General features: G+C 41.0%; 1 protein-coding gene across 3 annotated transcripts in view; it reads left to right on the top strand.

The window, feature by feature from the left end:
- Positions 1-19,038, top strand: part of QTRT2 (queuine tRNA-ribosyltransferase accessory subunit 2) — a 39,570-nt gene that overhangs the window by 9,563 nt on the left and 10,969 nt on the right. For 2 of the 3 annotated variants that reach the window (XM_036851626.1, XM_036851625.1), the window contains exons 5-9: positions 1,735-1,947; positions 5,875-6,074; positions 8,233-8,384; positions 10,331-10,448; positions 12,408-14,436. In XM_036851626.1, the coding sequence (XP_036707521.1) occupies positions 1,735-1,947; positions 5,875-6,074; positions 8,233-8,384; positions 10,331-10,448; positions 12,408-12,639 (915 nt within the window). In that variant the 3' untranslated portion in view covers positions 12,640-14,436. Of the gene's footprint in view, positions 1-1,734; positions 1,948-5,874; positions 6,075-8,232; positions 8,385-10,330; positions 10,449-12,407; positions 14,437-19,038 lie in introns of those variants that run through there. The other variant, XM_036851627.1, reaches the window with a different exon arrangement.

Genomic DNA, 19,038 nt, shown 5'->3' with positions numbered 1-19,038 from the left:
AAGGACTGTATCCTCAGCTTTTTCATTGTTGCCAAAAATTTGGGAGTAGAGAAAGGTCAAGTACATGCCAAAAAAAGAAATTGCTATGATGGTAGAAAACAATAGTCTTTTGATACCATGCTTTATTTGAAGTTTTAACAACCTCAGGAATAGTGGGGAAAGTTGCTGATGAGTGTTATCACATGTATAACTATATATAGTAGAATCTCAGTATAATACTGCTGTTTAGAACAGAATTTGAAAAAGCCGGAGATTTTAGCTAGTGAAAAACAGTATTCAAAGGACCTCCTTAAAAGTTTTAACCTGAGATATGGCCCCATTGCATTGTCCCTGAGGACAGCATTCTGGAAAAGCTTTAGTATATATTGCCACTTTACAAACACAGTTACTTTTCCTGCACCCACTTTATTGATATCAACAATATCTATTAATCTTACCTAAGATAACTATTTTAAATTTGTCTTCTGTTTTACACTTCTTTTCATTTTGTAATTTGAATTCAAAAGAAAATATTTTGACCTCGGTTGTCTCTTCCATTTATAAGGGAGAAAGGATTCATTTAAACAGTGTTCTTATGCCAGAATAAAAAGATTGTATGTGGCCCCGCATTTATGTCCATCTCTTCTAAGAAGAGAGATGCTGTAGGGAAAGGAATAACCAAAGGAACATATAGAGATTCTTGTGTACTATGGGATTTATGTCTTTGCACATGTTTCTGTATCTAACTCAATCTGGTAAATACTTATTAAACATTAATAATGTGTGAGGCCCCAGACTGTGCGTTTGGGGCACAACCATGAATTCGGATACTCTAGTCAGACATATATACAATGGTGTGGTAAGGGCTATCTTTTCTTTTTCTTTCTATTTTCTTTGTTTGTTTATTTATGGCTGTGTTGGGTCTTCGTTGCTGCACACGGGCTCTCTCTAGTTGCAGCGAGCAGGGGCTACTCTTTGTTGTGGTGCACGGGCTTCTCATTGCAGTGGCTTCTCCTGTTGCAGAGCACGGGCTCTAGGCACGCGGGCTTCAGTAGTTGTGGCTTGCGGGCTCTAGAGCGCAGGCTCAGTAGTTGTGGCGCACGGGCTTAGTTGCTCCGCGGCATGTGGGATCTTCCCGGACCAGGGATCAAACCCATGTCGCCTGCATTGGCAGGTGGATTCTTAACCACTGCACCACCAGGGAAGCCCCAGGGCTATCTTTTCTATGAAAGAAATAAATACAAATTGCTGAAAGAGCTTATAAGAGTGAGCAATTGATTATGCCTAGTAACGTTTGGGGAACACAATAGAGTAGATGGTATTTGAACTCTTATGTCTTGAATAGTATTTTACCAGGCAGAGAAGTAGGGGAAGGCCATTTCAGTCAAAAGGAACAATGTGAACAAAGACAGAAGAATTAAAGTCTATGGTGTATTCAGGAACAGCAGGGGGCAGGGGAGAATGGAAGACTGGGCTTCTGGAAAAGTAATTATAGAATTCTGAGTGCTAACTCAGAAGTTGGCTTGTGTGGCCATTGAAAGACTTTATTGGAGTCCCTCTGAGCTATCAGGTCCTTAGAGAATTTGGAATATAGTGTAGGAAACCTCTTTACCCACCGTGTCTAGGATATTGAATTGCCACCCTCTCTCCACCTGTAAAGAAGAATTGAGTTCAGGATTGCTTTGCTCATTTTATTATTTTCTTTTTCTTTGCATGTTACTCTTCCTAATCCCTCATCGTCTTGTCCCATGGCAGTCAGTGTCTGTGTGGGGTGTTGGAGGACGAGTGGAAATGACTGCCTCCAAGTTCATGGCAATTCAGCAGGCCCTTCAGCCAGACTGGTTCCAGTGCCTTTCAGATGGAGAGGCAACTTGTGATGAAACCACTTCCATAAAAAGAGCCAGAAAGTCTGTGGACCGATCGCTTCTATTCCTGGATAATTGTCTGAAGCTACAGGAAGAGTCAGAGGTAAAGCTGTGCCCCTCGCCACTCCTTTCTCTTAGAAACTCTCGCTAATTTACGTTCCGTGTTACCACCCTTTCTGCTCCTCCTTCTTCTCTGTTCCTCATTTCTTGGTCTCTTACTCTCACCTGATTTTTTTCCTGATTGTTTTATTGCTCTTTAGGATTCTGTCTTAGGCTCTCTTTTCACCCCTCACTATTTGTTCTCCCTGGGCAGCTCCCCTTAGTTTTAATTGCTGAAAATTCTAAAATTGTGTGTGTAATGGAGATCGCTCTACTTAGCTTCAGAATTACATAACCACAGGCCTTTGCTGGGTTCTGTCACTAGAGTATTCCTCACGTGCACCTCAAACTCAGAGATAACCAAACTCGGTATCTCCCCTCCTCACACCTACTCTTCGTTTGGCTCTCCCTCAATACGCTGTCTCCCTTTGTGGCAGCCCCCAGCTCCTCAGCCCAGAGATTTGAGTCTTTCAAGACCCCTTTTAATATCCAAGTAATATTCAGTTTTTCACTCCACCTTGGTTCCAGTTCCCTAAATAAGTCTGGAATGTGCCCCTCCCCAGCCTTCTTATCTCCTTAAGGCACAGTCACCTCATCATCTCATGTGCTGGGGAAGATGAAGCTGTAGCAGTGAATAAAGAATTTTTTTTTAAAATCTATATTTATGTATTTATTTTTGGCTGCGTTGGGTCTTTGTTGCTGTGCGCAGGCTTTCTCTAGTTGCAGCGAGCGGGGGCTACTCTTTGTTGTTGTGCACAGGCTTCTCATTGCGGTGGCTTCTCTTGTTGTGGAGCACGGGCTCTAGGCATCATGCGGGCTTCAGGAGTTGTGGTTGTGGCTCATGGGCTCTAGAGCGCAGGCTCAGCAGTTGTGGCACACGGGCTTCGTTGCTCTGCGGCATGTGGGATCTTCCCGGACCAGGGATCAAACCCGTGTACCCTGCATTGGCAGGCAGATTCTCAACCATTGCACCACCAGGGAAGTCCCTGAATAAAGGATCTTGATAGCAGAGTTAATAAAGCTGGAAATGGAAGCGTTCATTAGGAGAGAGCAGAGGAGGTGGGAGAACAGGAGATACGATCAGAGGAGAAGCTTTCAGTGTCTGATCATTTATGTAGAGTAATCCTGAGCAACAAGTGGGCCCCACTATGGCAAAAGCACACGGAGTTTCAAAAACATCATTACTTTGAGTTTACCAATAAAAAATATAATTTGGCTAATCAAGTTAATATACATGAAATAATTAGAGGATGCTTACTTGTCGTTCTTAATAGAACTCTCTGTATGTGCAATAAGGGTCCAGCGTGGGACCATTGCTGTGGGTCTGCATTGTTAGCTCTGCGAACAGTTGTTTGCTAGCAATTGATTTGAGCCAGTAATTATCCTCATAGGGTAAGTAATGTTTGGATGAGGAGAAAGGAGGACAGGGCGTGTGACGGAGCATGATTATTAGATGAGCCTCAAATCCCTCTTCTGTATTAAGTCAGCCTGACCATTTCACATTATTTCTATGCATTGGTCAAATGCAGGGGTCCCTCTCTGTACCCCTTATGCTTACGCTATTGTCTTGACATGATTATTGATAGTGCCCCCTTTTACTTTTAAACGTGTCCCATTTTAGACAATAAATTATATGGTTATACGTCTTAACACCCGTGAAAATGAATTTCCCAGATGGGGCTATACCAGTCACGGAAAGGGGCAGACCTTGTAACTGTCTGCTTTGTATGTCTGCATACATCTTTTCCTCTTCCGGTAATTTCTTCCCCTCTTATTCACTGGCTCCTCTTACTCTGAATGCCCTTAAATATTGAAGCTCCCCAAGGTTCTGTTGTCGGATTTCTTTCCTTCTCCACGTATTCCCTAGGCCAGGGATGGCAGAGTGAGTTTCATCTCAAGGTGCTTGGAGCTGCGCAGACCTGCTTGGTGCAGGTGCAGCGGGGCGAGGGCGGTCTGCTGGCTGGCTGTGTCTGCCATGGCAGCAGGCGTGGGGAGTGGCAGCACTGCGTCAAGCACCTACCGTTCTCTCTAGGCTGGGCAGTCACACTCTATATACATATCCCTGACTTTCGGTCCGTATGTTCAGTGGCTGATACCTCAAACCCAGAATGCACAAAAGAGAATAATCATCTGGCCTCCCCCTCCACTGTTTTCTTAGGATTCCCTGTCTTTGCTCTTCTCGTCATCTCCCTGGACTTCTGAAATTGGAGCCAGGAGTCATCCTAGATTTTTGTCTTCATCCTCTCCCCAGGCAACTAATTGGTCAGGTTGAGTTGATTGTACCTCCTGATGAGCTTTCAAATCCTCTCTCTCCTCTTCACCCCACCGCCACTGCCTTAGTCCAGGTCTTCTTCGTCTTTCCCTGGATGATTAAAGTCGTCTCCTACTACCCCATCCTACCCTCACCCTCATTCATTCTCCACGCAGCAGCTGAAGTGCCCTTTCTGGAGGAGTGGTCTGACTGTGTTCCTCCTGCTTAAACCAAAAAGCAAAATTCCCTCTTTATAGCCTTCCAGGCTCCCTCCCCATCCCTCTCTTCCACCAGAGAGCCACTGTTGATTGGTGTTTTTCCTTGCAAACCTTATTTTTTACAGTTCCATACACATAACTATTACATATATGCATGCCTCTATGTGGTTTTTGTTACATGAATATGATCATCTATTCAAAAATTTGCTTGTTTTTGTTTAACGATATCTTGAAAGTCTTTTCCTGTCAATGTATATGTTAATATATGTTCTGCTTTCTTTTTAAAACAGCTATATAGGAAGCCTACTATGAACATATTATATTATACTTTACTTAAGCCCTTACTCTATTGATGGATGTTTAGCATGTTTCCAGTTTTTCATTATTCTAAACATCTTTCACAAATAAACCTTGGTGCATATGAATGAATATATTCGTAGGAGATATTCTTAGAAGTGGAATTTTAGGATATATAAAGATAAAAGCATTGACGTTTTCATAAGTGTTATCTACTTGCCCTCCCAAGAGGTTGAACTAATTTTTATTCTCTCTAGTTATCAGGGTATATAAGTGCCATTTCTCTAACACTTTTACCTCTGCTATGTTGCTATCTGTCTTTTAACTTTTTTGTCGGTGTGATGGGCAAAAATGGTATCGAATTATTTACAGTTTTCATTTCCTTACTTTTGAGGTTTAGTAAGCTCTCCGGATATGTACGGGGCATTCACATTTGTTTTTCTGAAGTTCATAGTCACATATTTGCCTAGATTTCTATGGGGTTGTCATTTCCTTAGAGGATTTGTTGGAGCTTTACCTATGGTGTAGACATTTATCTGTTCCTCCAAAGAATAAGTTCCCCTTTGTCTTTGTTGATAGTATATTTCACTAGGGAATTTTTAATGTTTTTGTACTCAAATATGTCTGCCTTTTCCTGTAAGCTTTAGCTTGCTTTGAAAGGCCTTCCTTATCTCAAGACTATAAAAATATTCAACCTATTCTTCTAATACTTGTATAACTATATTTTTTATGTTTAGATCTTAGGGCCGTCTGGAATTTATTTTTGAGGATGGTGTACAGTAGTAATTTTTGTTTTATCTTTTTCCAAATGGACAGTCAGTTGTCCCAGCCAAACAGTTTTACAGTTCCTAAAGTTATTTCTAACTAAGAGATTTAGAAGTAACCTAAGGTAGACCAGGATAGCCATTTATAGAAATTAACACTGTTGCTTTTGTTCTTTTCCTCTTATACCTGCTTGGTGTGTGCTTAATTTAATCTAAGCTAAAGCCTGATTAACTATGTTGATTGCCTCAGCTTCTCTTCAGTCTTTTCTTCCCTTTTTGAGTGGCTTTCAAATTGTGTTCTTTGGAGCCCTAAGGGTTCTTAGGAAGGCGGTAAGGCTCATTTAAACAAAGGTCTCCACTACTGGAAACAGTTAAAAGCGTTCAATCCTTTCTCACCTTAGGTCCTCCAGAGAAGTATGATCATTGGCGTGATTGAAGGTGGAGATGTGATGGAGGAGAGGCTGAGGTCAGCACGAGAGACAGCCAAGCGGCCTGTAGGTGGCTTCCTTCTGGATGGCTTTCAAGGGACTCCAGCAACCCTGGAGACTAGACTGCACTTGCTGTCATCAGTCACTGCGGAGCTACCGGAGCACAAACCGAGGCTAGTGTCCAGTTAGGGTGCAGGCTGAGCCTGGTGGGCTGCAGAGCAGGGGTGCTGCCGAAGGTGTGGTATGCAGTCTGTACATGGGTGTGTCTTTTGATGTTTTGATTATGTTCTTTCTGGGCTGAGTCTGCTGAAGCAGACTGTGGAGGAAGTTTCCATCAAGGCTGTCTTGCCTTTGATTTCAGAATGTGGACCAGAGGACACTGCCATGTGAATTAGTTTATTTGATCCGCATTATAAGTGAGGGCAAGTGTTATACTGGTTCTCCTCGTTCTTGTGCCAATTGTAAATATTGTTCTTTATTCACTATAACCTGGTGCCTGGGGACAGATATAAAGTCATGTGGAACCCTGGCCTTAAGCAAGGAAAGTTGAGGACAGACCTGGGATGCCTAGTGGAATGAAGATGGGTTCTGTCAATAAGGACCTTTAAGAAGTTCTTAGATTTGAGGCAGGTAGTGAGTGGTATTATTTTTTGAAATCAAGGTCACTGGCAACCCTAGTGGGGTTGGTTCTTTCCATCAATCACAGGATTCATTATGTGCTGGAGAGAAGAGTGATCTGCAAGATTCAAAGCTAAAAATCCCCAAGTTTCTGAGTATAGCCAATGTCTTATTAGACTATCCAAATTTTTTCTTTTTTTTTTTTAAACTGTAGTCTTTTATCCCAGTTGGTATGAATATGCGTGCTTTTTTCCTACAGATATATTAAGAGGTTTGATTATGGGGTGCTGCTTTATACCCCTGGGGCTGCTGGATATATATATATGTAATTTTACTACTTTTTAAAAAATCCAGGTATAGCTTGCAGTTAAGTATATGAATCTCATGTATACCCTGCTGAATTTTTATTCGTATATATGCTTGTGTAAACAGCAGCCAGAACAAGATATTGCCATCACCCCAGCCAGCATTCCCCCCGCCCCCCCGCCAGCCCCAGTGTTATCCCAGCTCTCTGTGTTCATTGCTTTCCCTCCTGTGCTTATTTCATTCTGGTGCAGATGATAGTTCAGCACTAGTATTTCTAGTCATTTTCTGGACTTCTTTTGAGTTAAGTGCTCACAGATGTCTGTTACTGGATTTGAAAGCTGGGATTGTTTTTCTTTCTATAAGTGTGTAGAAATGCCAGCTTCAGTTGGAGAGGAGTTCTAAAACATGACATTACTTGAAGGAAACTGTAGTCAGAAAAAACAGCATATATTTAAGGGTTCTGGTTGTTTAATATTACATAAGCCTTTTTTTGGACTTCTTTTAGAAATCAGGGAGTCTATAAGCTTTTCTCTGCCAGTGTGTAAAAGGGACTATGAGTAGAAAAGCAAACATAAAAAATAGCAGCCAGCCAGCCCTCGTCTAGTGCATTTCCCCATCTTGTTTTAGTGGCAAAACCTGGTTGAATGTTATTAACACTCTCAGAAGTCATTACCCATTGCCTCTGGAAATACCATCTCATTCTACCACGCAGACATTTTATTAATGGAGAAAATAGAAAGAAGCATAAAGAAAGCTGACTAGATTCTTAGAGCCTATGGGCAGAGTTGAAATTCCGAGAGCAAGAATTGCTTCGTAAATGAACCTATGAAGAATACAGTAGATAAAAATGTCTTTCTTGAAGCAATTATGAAAAAGAATTATAAGCAAAATACAGTTAAAACATGGAAGAGTATTTGAAGGGGAAATAAAGCACACAGCTTTGCACTAAAAAAATCTTATGTAGCGGTTAGAAAGACTACAAAGTTCAGTCTGAGACTACGGAGGTTATTTCAGAAGGGATGAGAAGGGAAGGAAAACTAACCTTTGTTAAGCTTCTCTTTGGGGCAGAAGCTACACTTTGTGCTTTTGCGAATATGTCATTAATCCTTACAACCAGTCTGTGAGGTATGTATTCTTGCTCTTGTTTTTAAAATGAGAAAACTAAAACTCAGAAAGGTTAAGAAACCTTCCCAAAGTAACGCAGCAAGTAAATAAATGGCAGAGCTGGGATTCTGGTCCAGGTCACTCTGCCTCCAAAGCTCTATGTTCTTTCCACTACACCTCCTTATCTGCTGCCTGCCACGCTAACCACGATTTTTATTATTATTACTGTTAATGCCCTCTGGAAGACTCTCTGATTTCATTCCTGGCATTGTTCTTATGTCACTGTTCATACTATTTTCACAGGCTCATCTGCGGTGTTAGCCAGCCAGATGAGGTGCTCGAGTGTATTGAAAGAGGAGTGGACTTATTTGAGAGTTTTTTCCCTTATCAAGCAACAGAGCGGGGATGTGCCCTGACCTTCAGCTTTGATTACCAGCCGAATCCTGAAGAGACATGTAGGTCTTTTGAAGTTAATCTCTGTGTTACCCTTAAATTCTCTCTATTTCCTATCAATTTTTGCCTTGAGTTACAAGCCAGAAATATGTGCATACTATAAAGCCGGCCTTTTATAAAACTATGTCTTTGTGTCTTATCTGTCCGCCCTGGCATGTTGGCACACAAAACCAGGCACTTAATACTATACACATAGCTCATCAATGTTAGGAAGTGATTTTGTAGTGAGCAGAACCAAGAAAAACAAAACCTCTTCTATTAACAACCTGAAAAAAGAGCATTCAGAGTGAATAGTGATGAAAATCTAAGAAAAGAAAACCTTTGAACTGCTTGGTAAAAGTTAATTTGTTTTTTCACAAAAGAGTTCTTGTCTGCTTTTTGCAAACCCCATGCTATTAATATACAGGGAGTCTCATCCCTTCTGATCCTAGTGTTACTTTTGCTTTTTTGGTTTTTTATACATACTGAGATGTGAAAGCTGTTTTCCTCTGCTAATGGTGCTTTGAAGCACTGCCATTTTCTTTTATTGTTTAGTTATTCAGAAGTCAAGAAAATCAGTTTCAGATTCTAACATTTAACTGGCAGTAGAAAAGGAACCAGGATACAGACTTTGGGTTGGGGTCCCCTGAAGTGTCTGCACAGTGTTTCAGGAGAATGTTGTGTGCCTGATCTTCCGTCTGGCCTTCAGAGTGTGCTTTCTGTTCTCTCCTCCTGCTCTCCGTTGAACTCTTGCTCTATCACCGCCAACCTTAAATTTGAGTAGGGCCAGAGACTTCTTTAAGGGTTCATTTTATTCCCCACAAGTGATGAAAATTTCATTCAGAATATGTTACACTCCTATAAAGCAACTTAAGCATTAATCTAAATGGAATTAGTTCTAGAAACAAAATCAATCAAGTTGATCAAATTCTTATATAGAGGAGGTCAATTTTACTGTCTTTTAGACAGACTAGAACGTAATGTATATGGCTAGGCATACCATAAACACTTTATACGTGTTCATGACTTCATTTACAAGTGAAATTATCTCTGCCAGGACATAGGTGACTGATAGGCATTCTGTACCGTGAATATGCAAAACTCTACAAAGAACATGATATTGAATTCTCTGGAACAAACACGTTCCTTTTGGGCCAGAGAAAGCCAAATTTCTTTATGATTGGGAAAACTGAGTTCGAACATTTTTATGCAAGTATTATGAATCACATTTGTGTACGTGTGTGTATAGTAAATTGAGGCTTTTTGCCAATTACAAAGTGAAAATTCCAAAGGAATAAGTTGCATAATGTAGGCAGCAATTCCCCCTAGTAACACCAGTTACTATGCGAAGAGCCAGCTGCTCTGAAGAGAGGCAAGTAGATAAGTATTTCTGGTGTTTCTCTTGCAATTCCAGGAATGTTCTTTCTTAAAGCAAAGAGTTCAAGGGAACAACTCAAGTCCCCATTTAACCCTGGATTATCTGAGCTCCCTGGAAGGCCAGAGTCTCCATGCAGAATACATAAATTAAAACCATATTCTACTTTTAATCTGGAACATAATTTAATTGGAACATAGGCAGTTACAAAGCCCAATTAATTTGCATGTACATTATAATAAGACATAACTCCAACACACAGGCACACACACACACACACACACACACACACACACACACACCCCAGCTGGTTTTTTAAAATCATTCCTTGGCAGTAAGATTATAAGATGTATACTTGTAACTACTATTCACTTAGACATAGTTGAATCTCCAAGTTTTGATACTATAGATAATAGGTCATTGATCATCTTGTTACATGTTGCTTTTTTTTTCTCGTGCTATTTCCTTCCAATAAGTTCTGAGGGGTGGAATTACAGGGTCAAAGGGCATGAAATAGTAACTAAAATAAAATTCTCCCAATGGCCACTCTTTATCTGATCTTCATTCAAGACTTTTTGTTGGTTTGTCCTTTAGTATTGCAACAAAATGGGACACAGGAAGAAGTAAAATACGTGGATCAAACAAAGAAAAGTAAAACAACCAGTTGCAACCAAGAAATGACATCATTTGAAATTAATCTGAAGGAAAAAAAGTAAGGAATTTTTTTTTAAGTATGGATTTTGATTTCTGACTTTTTAATTTCAGTCTGTTTTGAAAGTTTATATAACTGTTCCCTTTTCAGTTCATGACTTCATAAAATATTTATAGTTGGATATTGTTTGGGCCTTCTCAAATTCAGTGCCAGCAGTACTCTTTTTTTCTGCAGATGAATTTGTGTACTTTGTCTTGTCAGAAAACTGAGGCTAGATAACTGTTGTTTTAGAAGAGGTGTCAGAAAAATTAGACCAGATCCATTGTTTGGTGTTCTTTACTCCTTATGATTACTTTAAATAATAACAGTGTAAAATAAGGATTTCAAGATAAAATATTACAACAAAATTTTTAAATTTTAAGGAATTTAAGCCATCTTAGTTATACACAGATTATAAATCTTAAATAAAATATTTGCCTCTGGAAAGACTGAACTAAGATATCTTATAACTTTGTATTTGGCCAAAACTGGAAATAATCAGTGAACCAGTGAGCTGGTTTTCTGTGAACTTGGTATACTCACTTTAATGCTGGGGTGTTTTTGGTCTTACGTAAAGGGACATTTTAGGGACTCAGACTTATTTATGTCTATCTAGTAACAGTACAGACTTTAAAATTTATGAAAGAATATGAAATTCCTAGTTCTTATTTCTATAGTGATTTCTTAATTGTAGGTCTGTAATGGTGATGTTTATCACATTTGACTTCTTGAAAAATAGCCAAGGAGATTCATTTCCATTTTTAAAAAGCTAGGGTAATATAAATGGTTACTAATAAAATTCACTTTACATTATAGATATAATTGGAAACTGCGGTATTTTTATCATCAGCACTAGAAGTTTTGGAGATTTGGTGTTCAGATTGTAGCCTTGCTTGTGACTGTGTGACCTTGGTCAAGTCATTTAACTTCTTTTTAATAGCTGATAGAAGGTAGCACGTATATAGTGCTTAGCATGTACCTAGCAGTGTCCTTTACTATATTAACTTATTTAATTCTTGTAACAACTCTATTAGGTAGGTACTGTTACTACCTTATTACATTTCAGATGAGAAAACAAAGACACAGAGGGAGGTTAAGTGACTTTCCCAAGTGAGTTGTGAGCCAGGAACCAACCCCAGGCATTGTAGCTCCATAGCCCTCCCTCTTAAACCCCTTGGCAGTCTTCACTGGTAAAGTGACAGGAAAAATGCCTATCTCGGGCTTCCCTGGTGGTGCAGTGGCTGGGAGTCTGCCCGCTAGTGCGGGGGACGCAGGTCCGGGAGGATCCCACGTGCCATGGAGAGTCTGGGCCCGTGTGCCCCAACTGCTGGGGCCTGTGCGCCTAGAGCCCGTTCTCCAAAACGAGAGGGGCCGCCGCGGTGAGAGGCCCGCGCACCGCGGCGAGGAGTGGCCCCCTCTCGCCGCAGCTAGAGAAGGACCGCGTGCAGCAACGAAGACCCAATGCAGCCAAAAATAAATAAATTTATAAAAAAAAAAAAAAATGCCTATCTCCATGGGTGGTTGCAGAGATTAAATGAGACAGTATATATAAAAGTTTTTTGTAAACTGCAAAAAGCTATGCAAGTAAAAGGTCATATCATCTCTTCTAATATTAGCTCTGGCGGCAAGTGGGAGAAAAGTGTCATTCATCAGAACAGTGTCTCCTAACATTTTTGTGTGCCTTTGCAGTGTGACTAACCCTGCTCAGCAGGAGGGAGCGAGCACGTGACTCTTCTGCCGCTCCTTGGTAAGCCTCAGTCTAGGAGGTTGTATCCATCTGAGGAAGACTCCTGAGTCTCCTGGCCCATTGTCCTCTCTGTTAACTTTTGACCACATTGCCGTCTTAAGCAGGTGCCTGGCACTAAGTTTGCCAGTTGTGTTACTAACGATTGGTTACGTGCCAGCAGAATAGGTTAGTCTAGGTTGTCGAGGTCTTGTTTTCCTCACTTTCCGGAATATCGTTGTAACTTCCTTCCTCAGGTACCAGGAGGACTTTGATCCGCTCGTGAGAGGGTGTCCCTGTTACTGCTGTAAGAATCACACTCGTGCGTACATCCACCATCTGCTGGTGACCAACGAGCTGTTGGCTGGCGTCCTGCTCATGATGCACAACTTTGAACACTACTTTGGATTTTTCCAGGCCATCCGGGAAGCACTAAAAAGCGACCGACTGGCACAGCTGAAAGAGCTCATCCACAGGCAAGCATCTTGAGACCTGGTACGCATCATCTGACTCTTCACATTGAGCCTGCACCACGGTTGTAATGTGGGAAGAAGAGAGCAGGAAGTGATCTTCACTTTAATCACTTATATTTGAGAATGAAGTCTACTCAAATAAGGAACATCTGTACTGTACTCTGCCCACCTGAGGCTAAAGAGACTTCTTCTTACGACTGAGATGACCTAGAATGACCTAGATTGATCAGAAAGAATTGAAACCTGACCTTGAATATTTCTGCGCTAACCCTTTTAGTCAACAGAGATTCGTTTAGTCAAAGATAAAAGCTTTAGATGTGAAGGGACAGCCTTGAAGTGGGGATGATGAGAGTCTGAGGGTTCACTGAGTTGGATTGGAGCTTGAAGGGAGTTGATTGGTCATGAGTAACATGACCTCTGTGGACACATGCCTGTTGATCAAGAAGGAATTTGTCTGATTCAAGAGTTTTCTTCATTTTAATCCTTATATTCTCAGGGGTCTCTTTTGGACACTTGTGCCTTCCAAGCTGTCCTGGCAGTGCAGTCAACCAGAAATGACTCTTGTGATTTAACCATGCTCACATCTCCATGGAATGTGGAGCTCACACATTGCTCCAATGACCAGTTGGCCCAGGGCACACTCTTCGTTTGACCCTATGGTCTTTCTGTGACTTGTCTCACTAGAGTCAGCGCAGTTGCCTATTAGGAGCTGAAAGTTTGCCTAGCTGCTTTCATCTGGTCGTACAGATCAACTGTGGTCTGCCTTTTAGTCTCATTAAGAGTCGAACCACATAATAACTGGAGCTACGTCACCTGGGGAGATTCAGTCACCGTGTGTTCACTTGGACGGAGCCCTGGCCTGCCAGTTAGAGGATTGGGTTTCAGTTCTACTCAACTATGACAGTTGGGCAAATCACTTAACCTCTCCATGCCTGTTTCCTCCTGAACAAATGAGGACAGGCAAAGTGAATAGTACTAAACGAATTTCTAAGGTTCCATCTAGCTCTAATATTTGGGGAACAAGAAGTTTTAGATTGGAACCATAGCTTTATGTGTATCCTTGTTCATTGATCACTATTGGCCTGATAAAAAATGCAGTGGTGCCAGGAGTCAGGCAACAGTAGAGATATTTGAGAGCCTAAAAACGTTTAGCCTGTGGATTTTAAAGTGGTTGGTGAATTGGCATCAGCAGGTCCTGAGGCTGGGAAGACCTTCGCTGATCACCTCTGATTCTCTGAATTTTTTTCTGCTCTTGTCAAAGGAATGACATTCATGTTGATGGTGTGACAGGTGATTTTTATTTTCTTTGTGCTTTTCTATATTTGTCAAGTTTTCTGTAAGAATACACATACATGCACGTTTCACACAGTTTTTATAAAAACAGCAGAACCAAAAAGATGCCTTTGTTTTGTTTGTAGGGGTATAAAATATATTTGTTTTACATTCTTGTGCTACATTTTTCTATTTGTTCATTTTAGTGGGCATTACTGAACCTTGTTTTTAATTATTATGTGGTTACTATATTTTTATATGTAGGGTGCCCGTCTATACTGTTTTCTTTTATTAGTGGTTTAAGAACGTCCATGAATTCCAAAGCTCATGAATTCCAGAATTCATGGATATTCTTACAACCTCTCCTCCAATTAATGGCAAGGATACTTATGAAAGACAGAGTTTCTGTTCTCAAGAATCTGCTTGTTTAGGGCTTCCCTGGTGGCACAGTGGTTAAGAATCCGCCTGCCAATGCAGGGGACATGGGTTCGAGCCCTGGTCCGGGAAGATCCCACATGCTGCGGAGCAACTAAGCACGTGCACCACAACTACTGAGCCTGCGTGCTGCAACTACTGAAGCCCGTGCACCGAGAGCCTGTGCTCCACAACAAGAGAAGCCATCGCAGTGAGAAGCCTGTGCACCTCAACAAAGAGCAGCCCCTGCTCAACGCAACTAGAGAAAGCCTGCGCGCAGCAACGAAGACCCAATGCAGCCAAAAATAAATAAATAAATAAATAAAATTTATTAAAAAAAAAAAAATCTGCTTGTTTTGAAATATATTGGATTGGAGTTGTTCATATGTTTATAACTCCTGTTCAGTGCCAAACCCATTGTTGGAGGAGTATTAATAAATATCCCAGAATCCATATAAAATTTATGAGTTTTATTTGTGTTCAAAACTGAAAATTCTGTCCAACTTTGTCCATTTTTCTGGGTCTTTTTCTTATTAGCACATTTGAAAAAAATGTTCCTTTCCTTTAATGTAAATCTATTAAGGTCAATAGCCAGTAAACATTTTTAATTAAAAAAATATACTAGTCTGGTTTCCTGTAATGAGTCTATTAAACAAAACGTTAAATTTCCATGGTACCAGAAATGCTCTCCATTAGAAAAGAATTTTTCTACACCTATTCCATCTGTAGTCATTGTTTTAAGTGCACTCACACTAAATGCAGAATCCAAGAAAGAGATTCAGGGATGCACCTGTCTTTTTACATTATATAATCAAGGGCCTTAAGGCTATGCTAGCACATAATAAAAAAATAATATTCGCCACAATCTATGGAGTACTTTTACTGTGCCAGGCACCTTAGTAAATGCTTTCCACACATATGTCATTGACTCTTAGAGCATGGCTGTGAGGTGTTGATACTATTATTCCTAGCCTGAGTTTCAGGAAGGTTGAGTAGCCTGCCTGAGGGCCTACCAGGAATTTCTGGAAGGTTGAGTAGTTTGCCTAAGGACCTACCACTAGTCAGCTCCCAGGTTAGACTTGGCGCCATCTGGCTAAAACCCAACAGTTAACCATTGCACTAGCTTCTTCCTGGTGGCTTACTCCTGAGTTGAAGGGGCTATGAGAAGTGAGGACTGAAGAGATGGGCCTTCTGGCCCTGAGGTGCGGGGTGCTTCTGGAGCTTTGCTGCAGCTCAGTCCTGGCTCCCACTCCTCCACTGGAGACTAGCTGGCCCTGGCTTGTGTGGCCCATGGTACCACGTTGGCACCTGTAGGTCTGTAGGTGCTCAACGTGAGTTGCCATTCCACGTCCCCCAATCCTTCCTGACCCCAGTTTGGGGACTGTAATCACACCTTGAATGGTTTCGAGAGGGTTTCTGTCTGCGATCAATTAAAGTGGACTCTTGGGGAATCAATAGGAGTCTGAGGTTTCCTATATGCCTTGGGGGAAGGATATTTTATTATTCTCTGGGAATAAAGGGAAAAGATTCTTTTAAAACATTTTTCAAACTAAATACTTGTGTAATTAAAGCATTTTAATAAAAATTTCAAACAAAGACCATCAAAAGGTCAAGATTAGAGTGTGTAAGCAACCATCTTCTCCAGGATGCTTTTTCCTGTTGAGGCAGCTTGGAGCTCACTGAGAAACCACAGAGTTAAATGATTATCCTGTGCCTTCCTAATTAGGAACAGGCTGTTCTCTGCAGTTTGATTAGTCTCGCTGGTAGCGATGGGATTACAGCTTATTAAAACTGACAGTGCTGTGGAGGGCAGGGAGCCAGGAAGGTCAAACTTACATGCTGAGCCAGCTACCAGCAAGGCTCTGCCTTTACCTGAAGGTTTGGTGTAATTGGCATTCATCCTAATATTCCTTTTCATTTCTTTTATTTTTTTCAACTGTCAAGTCTCTTCCTCATTTTACACCTTTTCTCTCTCTTCTTCCTCATGGGAGTCCCTGACTTATGACCATATAACCCAAATAACAGTTGGCCAAACCAGAAAAGCAAGCCCAGTGTAAAGTAGGGTAAACATACATCCTCGTTGTTCACAACAGTCCTGGTTTATGTCTGTGGTCCAGGTGTCATTACTAACAGCACCCCCTTTTACTCTCAAAGGTGCCCTGTTTGGACAAGTTATATGGTCACCCTAATGTGAGTGGTGGGGATGGTCAAACTAGAGAGCAGATGCCCCATCTAAACAGGACAGCTGCTACCCACCTCTTGCTAACTGCTGCTGTGGGGCCTGTGCTGTCAGATCTTCCAGTGTTTCAGAGAAGGCAAAAAATCTGGATTTTCACGTGAAAGCTCACAATTTTTAAATGCTGGATCAATTTTTAAAAAATATTCTGCTAGCCAGACAAAAGCTAGGTGTACCTAGTTTGCGGCCTTTGGGTTAGAATCTGGAGGGAAGACTGGCATCTTTAACATTTAAAAGTTTCTCAGTGATGCATAAAAATATATAGAAAAAGCACCTAGAGTTTCTAGCTCCTGCAGCTGATTACAGATTTCCCCATTAAGAGATCCCCATGTTAGGAACCAAATTATTAGTTATGCTTTTTTTAAAAAAAATTACCAGTTTACATAATTAATCAGGATGCATTTTAAGTTCTAACTTTTTTTGTTTATCGTGTAATGCATCACTTGGAAATACCGAGGAAATATCCTTTTGATTTTTAGTGATGCATGAGTGGAACTAATGCTAGTTGGCAGTATTTGATTGTAAGAAATCAATAAAGTAATTGTATTTTTTTTTTTTTAAAGAGATCCCTATGTTGTCCCAACTCCCTGGCACAATCCCCAGATAACTCCCAGAACCATTCCAAATCTGCCCAAAGGGAGGGTATGGATCGCCTTGTTCAACCTATTTTATGGTTGAGAAATGTTAGGCCTGGAGAAGAAAGAGTAGCAGTCACTGTGTCTTTCCTCTTAAGGAGTTTAAAACAGAAGCATATTTCTTTCCAGTTACCATTTTGGCTCTCCCCCTTCCTACCCTATTTCCTGCCGGGCTGTGCCCTTCCAGGGTCAGCAGTGATTTCCCAGTACCCACTTTCCAAGGATCCTTTCTGACTCACAAAACCAGTTGGTACAAGGACATAAGGTCTCCTATCACACCTTCCAGCATTAACAGCAATAGTCCTGGCTGACACAGCTCAATTACTCTTTGTCGAGGGAACGAATATTTTCAGAGCAGTTGAGGCATTATCTTCAGATTTTCGCCAGCTGAGCACTGGTTAGAAGTGACTGGCACAGCAATACGTGGTGGGACCTAGGCTGAATGTCTTGTTAGTGTGGTTTTATCTCACTTGACGCTAGGCAAGCTCCCAGTGACCTGACACATTTTTATTCTCTTCTTTGACTCGGTTCTGCTTTCTACCATTAGCGTCTTCTAGTGCTGGCCTCAAAGCAATTTCCCCTGCTCTGACAAGAGGAACTCAGAGTGAACTTTTCTTTTGTTCTTATTCCTCACAATCCACTTTGAGACCAGGCTGAAGTTGCCAAGGACTTCAAACGCCTGTGCACCTGCCAGTGTGATTCAGAGGGATTAGCGCGTCACCCTCTGCACACTCTCCCTCTGCATGTTCGCCTCTTTCTCTAAACTGCTGTCCCCTGCTGTCTGCTCCTTTGTCTGAGAAATACATTTTCTCTTATTATCCCCTTGTTCCCTGCCTCTTTCTGATGACTTCGGAACAAAATCAGGATGTGGCTATTAATGGTCTTCTTTCTTAACAGCCCAGAGTCACTTCCTTTTATTTAGTCCATTTTCCCTTCCCTCCCGAACAACATAATCATCTCTGCTTCAAATAAAAGTTTCAAAACCATTTCATAACTACTCTTTATCGTTGCTATCAATAAGGCATATGAGAGAGGAGATAAAAGTAAGGGAAGAGAAGCCAAAAGGTGAGGGGGTGAGGGAATCTCCAAAACTGAGAAACGGGGCAAGCATCTTCGGAATGCTTCTTTCATGAAGAAATTAGGTAAAACTAACCCTCAAGACTGAATGTTACCAGCCCAGTGGTCTGGTGAAGTTTTCCTCTAATTTTTATGGATGGAATGGGAAGATGGTCTCCCCTCGGAGGATCTGATTTCCTTCCAGATGGTTAAAGTACCACTCAGAACCATCCCAGGATCATTTATGTTGGTCATAAATCCTTTCATAGAATTCAATTACATAATAGATATAAGAGTTTTTCAAATCACACCTCCCAAAAGCTAAAATATTTACCCACATTTTCCAGCATTTTCCATTCCCTACTCATTTATTTTTATTTTCGTTTAACAAACTTATAGAACATTTTCATGACACTTCTGTGTATCATTCCCCATGATGCCAGCTGAAGAAAATACAAACTATGTAAATATATTCAGTCTCCCACATAGTAATTACACATCAAAAGAGAAGAGAATGACAGAGCATGTTCAATTTTTTTCTTTTTTTACCCTGTATCTGATTTTGGTTAGACTCCAATTTCATGTTGTCTGAGTAGAAAAGTCGCTTCCAGTCATGTGAAAAAAGTCAGTTCAACTTCACTTTTCGACTTGAACATTCAGCTATTACCACAAATCCAACATGTCAGAAACTAGATTTATTGTCTATGTTCCTTCAATCAAACTAGTTCTCCACTTCAACTTCCTTGCCTCTGTCAATGGCACCTGTCTTCTAGTCAATCCAGCTGGGAAACTTACTCCTTGG

The sequence above is a fragment of the Balaenoptera musculus genome, chromosome 4 (assembly GCF_009873245.2).
Source record: "Balaenoptera musculus isolate JJ_BM4_2016_0621 chromosome 4, mBalMus1.pri.v3, whole genome shotgun sequence".
Lineage (NCBI taxonomy): Eukaryota > Metazoa > Chordata > Mammalia > Artiodactyla > Balaenopteridae > Balaenoptera > Balaenoptera musculus.
Note: the sequence above shows the minus strand (reverse complement) of the source record. Positions and strands in the feature narration are given on the sequence as shown.